We start from the raw sequence: 11,675 nt of genomic DNA on the forward strand, positions 1-11,675 counted from the left end.
GAAAACAAAGTGCTTAGGGCCACGGCCAAGACTCATAAAAGTAGCTGTGTTCAAGGATCAACATACCTAACTAGGAGAATCAATAACACTATCTGAAATTCTAAGTTCCTATGGATGCCAATCATTCTAAACTTCAAAGGAAAAAGTGAGATGCCAAAACTGTTCAGAAGCAAAAAGCTACAAGTCCCGCTCATCTGATTAGAACTAATCTTCATTGATATTTTGAGATTTATAGTATATTCTCTTCTTTTTATCCTAATTGATTTTTAGTTGCTTGGGGACAAGCAACAATTTAAGTTTGATGTTGTGATGAGCGGATAATTTATATGCTTTTTGGCATTGTTTTTAGGTAGTTTCTAGTAGGATCTAGCTACTTTTAGGGATGTTTTCATTAGTTTTTATGCAAAATTCACATTTCTGGACTTTACTATGAGTTTTTGTGTTTTTCTATAATTTCAAGTATTTTTTGGCTGAAATTAAGGGACCTGAGCAAAACTCTGATTGAAGGCTGACAAAGGACTGCTGATGTTGTTGGATTCTGACCTCCCTGCACTCGAAATGGATTTTCTGGAGCTACAAAACTCCAAATAGCGCGCTCTCAACGGCGTTGGAAAGTAGACATCTAGAGATTTCCAGCAATTTATAATAGTCCATACTTTTTTAGAATCAAGACGATGCAAACTGGCATTCAACGCTAGTTTCATGCTGTATTCTGGAGTAAAATGCCAGAAACATGTCACAAACCAGAGTTAAACGCCAAACAGATGTTACAACTTGGCGTTTAACTCCAAAAGAAGCCTCTGCACGTGTAAAGCTCAAGCTCAGCCCAAGCACACACCAAAGTGGGCTCTGGAAGTGGATTTCTGCATTAGACTTATTTCTGTAAACCCTAGTAACTAGTCTAGTATAAATAGGACATTTTACTATTGTATTAGACATATTTGGATTATTTTTGGATTACCTTATGATCCTTTGATCACGTTTATGGGGGCTGGCCATTCGGCCATGCCAGGACCATCACTTATGTATTTTCAACGGTGGAGTTTCTACACACCATAGATTAAGGGTGTGGAGCTCTGCTGTACCTCGAGTTTTAATGCAATTACTACTATTTTCTATTCAATTCAGCGTATTCTTATTCTAAGATATTCGTTGCACTTCAACATGATGAATGTGATGATCCATGACACTCATCATCATTCTCACCTATGAACACGTGATTGACAACCACTTCCGTTCTACCTTAGAACGAGGAAGTATCTCTTGGATTCTCTAACCAGAATCTTCGTGGTATAAGCTAGAACCTTTTGGCGGCCACTCTTGAGGATCCGGAAAGTCTAAACCTTGTTTGTGGTATTCTGAGTAGGATTCAGGGATTGAATAGCTGTGACGAGCTTCAAACTCGCGATTGTTGGGCGTGATGACAAATGCAAAAGAATCAATGGATTCTATTCCGACATGATCGAAAACCGACAGATGATTAGCCGTGCTGTGACAAGAGCATTTGGACCTTTTTCACTGAGAGGATGGGATATAGCCATTGACAATGGTGATGTCCTACATACAGCTTGCCATGAAAAGGAGTATGAAGGATTGAAGGAAGGTAGTAAGAAAGCAGAGATTCAACAGGAACAAAGCATCTCCATACACTTATCTGAAATTCCCACCAATGATTTACATAAGTATCTCTTTTATCTATTTTATACTTTATTTATTAGTATTTTCGAAAACCATTATAAACCATTTGAATTCGCCTAACTGAGATTTACAAGATGACCATAGCTTGCTTCATACCAACAATCTCCGTGGGATCGACCCTTACTCGCGTAAGGTTTATTACTTGGACGACCCAGTGCACTTGCTGGTTAGTTGTGTGAAGTTGTGACAAAGTGTAATTCACGTTTGAGAGTGCTACCAAGTTTTTGGCGCCATTGTTGATGATCACAATTTCGTGCACCACCGCTTAGGCCTGGATTTGTTTCCTTGGGCCTTCCTATCCATTGATGCTCAAAGTCTTGGATCCTTTTTACCCTTGCCTTTTGGTTTTAAGGGCTATTGGCTTTTTCTGCTTGCTTTTTCTTTTTCTTTTATATTTTTTTTGCCACTTTCTTTTTTTTTGCAAGCTTTGTTCTTCACTGCTATTTCTTGCTTTAAGAATCAATTTTATGATTTTTCAGATTATCAATAACATTTCTCTTGTTCATCATTCTTTCAAGAGCCAACAATTTTAACATTCATAAACAACAAGATAAAAAATATGCACTGTTCAGGCATTCATTCAGAAAACAAAAAGTATTGTCACCACATAAATATAATTAAACTAAATTCAAGGATGAATTCGAAACTCATGTACTTCTTGTTCTTTTGTATTAAAAACATGTTTCATTTAAGAAAGGTGAAGGATTCATGGAATTATTCATAGCCTTAAGACATAGATACTAGGCACTAATGATCATCTAATAAAGACACAAACATAGACAAACATATAGCATAAAAACTGAAAAACAGAGAAATAAGAACAAGGAGTGAGTCCACCTTAGTGATGGTGGCGCCTTCTCCTTGAAGGACCAATAATGTCCTTGAGCTCTTCAATGTCTCTTCCTTGCCTTTGTTGCTCCTCCCTTATTGCTCTTTGATCTTCTCTAATCTCATGGAGAATGATGGAGTGCTCTTGGTGATCCACCCTTAGTTGGTCCATGTTATAGCTCAAGTCTTCTAGAGAAGTGTTGAGTTGTTCCCAATAGTTATTTGGAGGAAAATGCATCCCTTGAGGCATCTCAGGGATTTCTTGATGATGAGCTTCCTCATGTGTCTCTTGGGATCCATGAATGGGCTCTCTTGTTTGTTCCATCCTCTTCTTAGTGATGGGCTTATCCTCTTCAATGAGAATGTTTCCTTCTATGATAACTCCAGCTGAGTAGCATAGATGAAAAATAAGATGAGGAAAAGCTAGCCTTGCCATGGTGGAGGAATTTTCGGCTATTTTGTAGAATTCAAGAGAGATGACTTCATGAACTTCTACTTCCTCTCCAATCATGATGCTATGGATCATGATGGCCTGATCCATAGTAACTTCGGATCGGTTGCTAGTGGGAATAATGGAGCGTTGGATGAACTCCAACCATCCTCTAGCCACAGGCTTTAGGTCCAGTCTTCTTAATTGAACCGGCTTGCCTTTTGAGTCTCTTTTCCATTGAGCTCCTTCCACACATATGTCCATAAGGACTTGGTCCAACCTTTGATCAAAGTTGACCCTTCTAGTGTAGGGGCGTGCATCTTCTTGCATCAGAGGCAAGTTGAATGCCAACCTCACATTTTTCGGACTGAAATCTAAGTATTTCCCCCGAACCATAAGTGGTTATGGAAAAATAAAAAGCTATGCTTTTACCACACCAAACTTAGAATATTGCTCGCCCTCGAGCAAGAGAAGAAAGAAGAGAAGTAGAAGAAGAAGATATAGAGGAGAGGGAGAGATGTGTGGGTTTAGTCAAGGGGGAGAAGAGAGGGTTGTGTTGTGAGAAAATGAAAAAGGATAGAGGGGTTTATACAGTGGAGGGAGAGGGGTTAAGGTTCGGCCATATTGGGTGGGTTTGGGTGGAAAAGTGGTTTTGAATTTGAAGGTAGGTGGGGTTTATGGGGGAAGAGTGGATGGATGTGAGTGGTGAAGAGGTGATGGGGAAGAGAGATTGAGGTGATTGGTGAAGGGTTTTTGGGGAAGAGTGTTATTGGCTTGTGTGAAGAAGAGAGAAGGTAAATTGAGGTAGGTAGGGATCCTGTGGGGTCCACAGATCCTGAGGTGTCAAGGATTATCATCCCTGCACCAATGAGGCGTGTAAAATGCCCTCTGCATGCAATCTTGGCGTTTAACTCCAGATTGATGCTTGTTTCTGGTGTTAAACGCCAGTTTTATGCTTGTTTTGGGCGTTCAATGCTAGTCTGCAGCATGTTTCTGGTGTTGAACGCCAGTTCCATGCTTGTTTCTGGCGTTTAACGCCAGTTCCATGCTTGTTTCTGGCGTTTAATGCCAGCTCTCCTCAGGGTGTAATCCTGGCGTTTAAATGCCAGATTGTTGCTTGTTTCTGGCGTTCAATGCCAGATTGGTGCTCTGTTCTGGCGTTGAACACCAACCAGATGCTCCTTACTGGCGTTCAAACGCCAGCAAGCTCTTCCTCCAGGGTGTGCTGTTTCTTCTGCTGTTTTTTATTCTATTTTTAATTTTAGTATTTGTTTTGTGACTCCACATGATCATGAACCTAATTAAACATAAAATAAAAAATAAAATAAAAATAAAATTAGATAAATAAAAATTGGGTTGCCTCCCAATAAGTGCTTCTTTAATGTCACTAGCTTGACAGTGTGCTCTCATGGAGCTTTACAGGTGATTGGGTCAATGTTGTGGACTCCCAACACCAAACTTAGAGTTTGAATGTGGGGGTTCAATACCAAACTTAGAGTTTTGGTTGTGGCCTCCCAACACCAAACATAGAGTTTGATTGTGGGGGCTTTGTTTGACTCTGTATTGAGAGAAGCTTTTCATGCTTCCTCTCCATGGTTGCAGAGGAATATCCTTGAGCTTTAAACACAAGGTAGTCCCCATTTAATTGAAGGACTAGCTCTCCTCTGTCAACATCAATCACAGCTCCTGCTGTGGCTAGGAAGGATTTTCCAAGGATGATGTATTCATCCTCCTCCTTCCTAGTGTCTAAGATTATGAAATCAGCAGGGATATAAAGGCCTTTAACCTTTACTAACATGTCCTCTACCAATCCATAAGCTTGTCTTACTGACTTGTCTGCTATCTGTAATGAGAATGTGGCAGCCTGTACCTCAAAGATCCCTAGTTTCTCTATTACAGAGAGTGGCATAAGATTTATACCTGACCCCAGGTCACACAGAGGCTTCTTAAAGGTCATGGTGCCTATAGGGCATTAGGAATTTACCAGGATCTTGTTTCTTTTGAGGTAAAGTTTGCTGAACCCATGTATCTAGTTCACTAATGAGCAAGGAAGGTGCATCTTCCCAAGTCTCATTACCAAACAACTTGGCATCTAGCTTCATGATAGCTCCTAGATATTGAGCAACTTGCTCTCCAGTTACGTCTTCATCCTCTTCAGAGGAAGAATAGTTTTTAGAGCTCATGAATGGGAGAAGGAGGTTTAAAGGAATCTCTATGGTCTCTATATGAGTCTCAAATTCCTTTAGGTCCTAAATAGGAAACTCCTTCTTGTCTGGGAGATGTCCCATGAGGTCTTCCTCATTGGGATTCACGTCCTTCCCTTCCTCTCTAGGTTCGGCCATTTTGATTATATCAATGGCCTTGCACTCTCTTTTTGGATTTTCTTCAGTATTGCTTGGGAGAGTACTAGGAGGAGTTTCAGTGATTTTCTTACTCAGCTGGCCCACTTGTGCCTCCAAATTTCTGATGGAGGACATTGTTTCACTCATGAAACTTAAAGTGGCCTTAGACAACTCAGAGACTATATTTGCTAAGCTAGAGGAGCTCTGCTCAGAATGCTCTATCTGTTGCTGAGAAAATTATGGAAAAGGCTTGTTATTGCTAAGCCTGTTTCTTCCACCATTATTAAAGCCTTGTTGAGGCTTTTGTTGATCCTTCCATGAGAAATTTGGATGATTTCTCCATGAGAAATTATAGGTATTTCCATAAGGTTCACCCGTGTAATTTACCTCTGCCATTGCAGGGTTCTCAAGATCATAGGCTTCTTCTTCAGAAGATGCCTCTTTAGTACTGTTGGATGCATTTTGCCATCCATTCAGACTTTGAGAAATCATGTTGACTTGCTGAGTCAACATTTTGTTCTGAGCCAATATGGCATTCAGAGCATCAATCTCAAGAACTACCTTCCTCTGAGGCGTCCCATTATTCACAGGATTCCTCTCAGAAGTGTACATGAATTGGTTATTTGCAACTATGTCAATAATTTCTTGAGCTTCTGCAGGTGTTTTCTTTAGGTGAATAGATCCACCTGCAGAATAGTCCAGTGACATCTTAGAGAACTCAGATAGACCATAATAGAATATATCCAGAATGGTCCACTCTGAAAGCATGTCAGAAGGACACCTTTTAGTCATCTGCTTGTATCTTTCCCAAGCTTCATAGAGGGATTCACCATCTTTCTGTTTGAAGGTCTGAACATCCACTCTAAGCTTGCTCAGCTTTTGAGGAGCAAAAAACTTAGCCAAGAAGGCCGTGACCAGCTTATCCCAGGAGTCCAGGCTATCTTTAGGTTGAGAGTCCAACCATGTTCTAGCCTTGTCTCTTACAGCAAAAGGGAAAAAGCATGAGCCTGTAGACTTCAGGATTTACTCTATTAGTCTTAACAGTCTCAAAGATCTGCAAGAATTCAGTTAAAAACTGATAGGGATCTTCTGATAGAAGTCCATGGAACTTGCAATTTTGTTGCATTAGAGCAACTAGTTGAGGTTTCAGCTCAAAATTGTTTGCTCCAATGGCAGGGATTGAGATGCTTCTTCCATCAAATTTAGAAGTAGGTGTAGTATAATCACCAAGCATCCTCCTTGCATTATTATTTTCGGCTGCCATCTCCTGTTCCTTTTCGAAAATTTCTATAAGGTTGTCCCTGGATTGTTGTAATTTAGCTTCTCTTAGTTTCCTCTTCAGAGTCCTTTCAGGTTCAGGGTCTGCTTCAACAAGAATATTCTTGTCCTTGCTCCTGCTCATATGAAAAAAAAGGGAACAGAAAATAATAATAATAGGGATCCTTTTTACCACAGTAGAGAGATTCTTTTATGTTAGTAGAAGAATAAAAAAATAGAAGAGGAAAAAAGTAAGAATCCAAACACAAGGGGGAAGAGTAAGTTCGAATTCTTGAGATGAAGAGAAGTGTTGGTAAATGAATGAATAAATAGAAAGAGATGAGAGAGAGGGGTTTTCGAAAATTAACTTAAAATAAAAGAAAAATATTTTTGTTTTTATTTTAAATTAATGTTAAAATTCGAAAACTAAGAGAAGGAATAAAATCAAAATTAGAATTTGAAATAATTAGTTAATTAAAAGAATTTTGAAAAAAAAAAGAGGGAGGTAATTTTCAAAAATTAGAGAGAGAAAAGTAGTTAAGTTGTTTTGAAAAAGATAAGAAACAAACAAAAAGTCAATTAGTTAGTTGAAAAAGATTTGAAAATCTATTTTGAAAAGATAGGAAGTTAGAAAAGATTTTTGAAATTGATTTTGAAGAAAGATATGATTTGAAAAAGATATGTTTGAAAAGATATGATTTTTAAAATTAAAATTGATTACTTGACTAACAAGAAACTAAAAGATATGATTCTAGAATTTAAAGATTGAACCTTTCTTAACAAGAAAGTAACAAACTTCAAATTTTTGAATCCATCACATTAATTGTTAGTAAAGTTTTCGAAATTTTTAAAATAAAGATAAGAAAAGGATTTTGAAAAATATTTTTAGAATTTTCGAAAAATAAGAAGAAAAATGAAAAAGATTTGATTTTTGAAAAAGATTTTGAAAAGAAAAGATTTTTAAAAAATTGAAAATTTGACTTGACTAATAAGAAATAGCTAAGTTTTAAAAAAAATTTTGACTAAGTCAACTCAAATTTTTGAAAACTATGAGCAAAATAAGGAAAAGATATTTTTTGATTTTTGAATTTTTAATGAGGAGAGAGAAAAACACAAATAATGACTCACAACATGAAAATTATGAATCAAAACACATGATGCATGCAAGAACACTATGAATGTCAAGATGAACACCAAGAATACTTTGAAGATCAAGATGAACATCAAGACTTATTTTTGAAAATTTTCAAGAAAAGAAAAACATGAAAGACACCAAACTTAGAAATCTTTAATGCTTAGAGAGTATGAATGCAAAAATGCATATGAAAAATAACAAAAAACACAAAACAAGAAAATTTAAAGATCAAACAAGAAGACTTGTCAAGAACAACTTGAAGATCACGAAGAACACCATGCATGAATTTTTCAAAAAAATGCATAAATTTTAAAAACATGCAATTGATACCAAACTTAAAAATTGACTCTAGACTCAAACAAGAAACACAAAATATTTTTGGTTTTTTATGATTTTATTAATTTTTTTGGTTTTTTTTCCAAAAATTATTTTTAGAGAAACGAAAACAAATAAAAAAAATTTTTGAAAAGAAAATTACCTAATCTGAGCAACAAGATGAACCGTCAGTTGTCCAAACTCGAACAATCCCCGGCAACGGTGCCAAAAACTTGGTGTTGTTGCCGGAATCTTGAAAAATCGCTGGCTTCAAACTCGAACAATCCCCGGCAACGGCACCAAAAACTTGGTGCATGAAATTGTGATCATCAATAATGGCGCCAAACACTTGGTAGCGCTCTCAAACGTGAATCACACTTTGTCACAACTTCGCACAACTAACCAGCAAGTGCACTGGGTCGTCCAAGTAATACCTTACGTGTGTAAGGGTCGATCCCACGGAGATTGTTGGTATGAAGCAAGCTATGGTCATCTTGTAAATCTCAATTAGGATGATTCAAATGATTATGATGGTTTTCGAAAGTTAATAGATAAATAAAGAATAAAATAAAGATAGAGATACTTATGTAATTCATTGGTGGGGTTTCAGATAAGCGCATGGGGATACTGTGTTCCTTCTGAATCTCTGCTTTCCTACTGCTTTCATTCAATCCTTCATACTCCTTTCCATGGCAAGCTGTATGTAGGGCATCACCGTTGTCAATGGCTACTTCCCATCCTCTCAGTGAAAATGGTCCAAATGCTCTTGTCAAAGCACGGCTAATCATCTGTCAGTTCTCGATCATGTCGGAATAGAATCCATTGATTATTTTGCGTCTGTCACCACGCCCAACAATCGCGAGTTTGAAGCTCATCACAGTCATTCAATCCCTAAATCCTACTCGGAATACAACAGACAAGGTTTATACTTTCCAGATTCTTAAGAATGGCCGCCAAAGGGTTCTAGCTTATACCACGAAGATTCTAATAAAGGAATCCAAGAGATACATGCTCGGTCTAAGGTAGAACGAAAGTTGTTGTCAGTCACGCGTTCATAGGTGAGAATGATGATGAGTGTCACGTATCATCACATTCATCATGTTGAAGTGCAACGAATATCTTAGAACAAGAATAAGCTGAATTGAATAGAAAATAGTAGTAATTGCATTGAAACTCGAGGTACAACAGAGCTCCACACCCTTAATCTATGGTGTGTAGAAACTCCACCGTTGAAAATACATAAGTGATGGTCCAGGCATGGCCGAATGGCCAGCCCCCAAATGTGATATGAATTCAAAAATAGGGAAAAAGACCCTTCATACAATAGTAAAAAGTCCTATTTATACTAGACTAGCTACTAGGGTTTACAAAAATAAGTCTAAGTGCAGAAATCCACTTCCGGGGCCCACTTTGGTGTGTACTTGGGCTGAGCTTGAGCTTTACACGTGCAGAGGCTTCTCTTGGAGTTAAACGCCAAGTTGTAACGTGTTTTTGGCGTTTAACTCTGGTTTGTGAGGTGTTTCTGGCGTTTTACTCCAGAATGCAGCATGGAACTGGCGTTGAACGCCAGGTTATGTCATCTAAACTCGAATAAAGTATAGACTATTATATATTTCTTGAAAGCTCTGGATGTCTACTTTCCAACGCCATTGAGAGTGCGCCATTTGGAGTTCTATAGCTCCAGAAAATCCATTTTGAGTGCAGGGCGGTCAGAATCCAACAGCATCAGTAGTCCTTTTGTCAACCTCCTATCAGATTTTTGCTCAGGTCCCTCAATTTCAGCCAGAAAATACCTGAAATCACAGAAAAACACACAAACACATAGTAAAGTCTAGAGATGTGGATAGGTTGAGGTCTCTAACAGAAAACTTAAGCGGATTTTGGAGAAGACCGTCAGTTCCTCAAGGAAGGACTGGTCTAGGAAGCTTGATGATGCTCTCTGGGCATACCGGATAGCTTACAAGACTCCTATTGGCATGGCCCCTTATCAGTTTGTGTATAGTAAAGCCTATCACTTGCCAGTGGAGCTGGAGCATAAAGCTTACTCGGCAATCAAGTTTCTGAACTTTGATGCTCAAGCTGCAGGAATAAAGAGAATGCTTCAGTTGAATGAGCTTAATGAATTCAGATATTCAGCCTATGAGAATGCCAAGCTCTATAAGAAGAGAACTAAGCTATGGCATGACAAAAATATTGCCATCAGAGTCTTTGAGCCAGGTCAGAAGGTGCTTCTGTTCAATTCAAGGCTCAAACTCTTTCTCGGGAAGCTAAAATCCTGGTGGTCAGGACCGTTTGTGGTTATCAGAGCATAACCGTATGGTCATGTGGAGATTCAGAAAGAGAATTTTGACAAAAAATTTACAGTCAATGGCCAAAGGTTGAAGCATTATCTTGGAGGCGAGATTGATCGTCAAAGGTCCGTTCATTTGCTGAACTAGCAGAATTGACCATCAAGCTTGTGACGTAAAGAAGCACTTGTCAGGAGACAACCCGATATTTTCGTATCTTTTACGTGTGTTTTGATCGTGCAGAATATTTAGAACAGGAACCAGTACACTAAGAAAGAATTTTAACCACCCTGTAGACGTTTATTTCGGATTGGGTAGTGCCAAACTTGGGATTTCCAAGTTTGGCGCCACATGCTACGCACAAACAAAGGGGTTCATTCGGGAGGATTGGCGCCAAACTTGGGCTGTGCCAAGTCTGGCACCAGAAGCAACGCAAGTGGAGAACAAATTGGAGGAGGGTGGCACCAAACTTGGAGTTCTTGGAGTTTGGCGCCACCATAACAAATCACAAGGCTTACACTCTTTGCCAGGGGGCGCCAAACTTGGCCCCCCTGAAGTTTGGCATAAAATATTTCAAAGAAAAAAAAGGGAGGGTGGAGCCAGAAGGAGCAATGCTTTTCGGGACTCACGGCGCCAAACTCCAAGCTTTCCAAGTTTGGTGCCAGATTCTTTACTTTGGCCAATTCCTTATGTAATCCCATAAGATCCAAACCAAATCACATGGCATCCCTTTTCCTGATCCTATCCCATTTTACCTTTCCTATATATTCCTTTCCCTTATTCACTTCCAAATATTCCCCGCCCCTATGTCCTTAACCGAACCCTACCCTCCTGAACTCTGCACCTTTCCCTTCCCAAAAATTACCCTCCCCACACTCCCCTATCCCCCACTCGTGAACCCCATTCCCATTACCCAACCCCTTGACCAAGACCCCCTTCTTACACCCGTGACCCCTCCCTCCCAATACCCTAACCGAGAACCCCACCCCACTGCCTACATAAAGCCCCCACATATTCAATTACCCACAACCCATAAACCACAAAAAGTTAGACACCTTCTCCCCTCTATCTCCATAGCTTTCTATAACCTTTCAACAAACCCCATTACCAAATTCCCAAGCCTCCTACCCCCTACGTAGAAGACCCTCTACCCCTTTCTATAACCAACCCTATAACCCCCAACCCCTTCATCCCTTCCTCCATCGTCTGTCCATCCCCTCCTCTATTCTTCTATCTTTTTTGTATTATTCAGTTAAAAAAGTAGACAAGAAATTTTAGCATTAATTTTTATTTTCTTCTTTTTCACTTTTTTCTCCCCCTTTGTATTTCTTTAATTTGCTTGGGGACGACCAAAAGTTTTAAGTTTGGTGTTGTCGCTTTGC

General features: G+C 39.0%; 1 protein-coding gene and 1 non-coding gene across 2 annotated transcripts; both read left to right on the forward strand.

Moving 5' to 3' along the window:
- Positions 1-6,060: 6,060 nt before the first annotated feature.
- Positions 6,061-6,168, forward strand: LOC127742072 (small nucleolar RNA R71). The gene has a single exon (XR_008003260.1). It is a non-coding gene; the product is annotated as a small nucleolar RNA R71 (small nucleolar RNA).
- Positions 6,169-9,981: 3,813 nt separating this feature from the next.
- Positions 9,982-10,317, forward strand: LOC107465468 (uncharacterized). Its single transcript, XM_016084443.1, has one exon. It carries the CDS (start codon positions 9,982-9,984, stop codon positions 10,315-10,317), a length of 336 nt encoding a protein of 111 aa, XP_015939929.1.
- Positions 10,318-11,675: the final 1,358 nt, after the last annotated feature.

This window comes from Arachis duranensis, chromosome 9 (assembly GCF_000817695.3).
Source record: "Arachis duranensis cultivar V14167 chromosome 9, aradu.V14167.gnm2.J7QH, whole genome shotgun sequence".
Classification (NCBI taxonomy): domain Eukaryota; kingdom Viridiplantae; phylum Streptophyta; class Magnoliopsida; order Fabales; family Fabaceae; genus Arachis; species Arachis duranensis.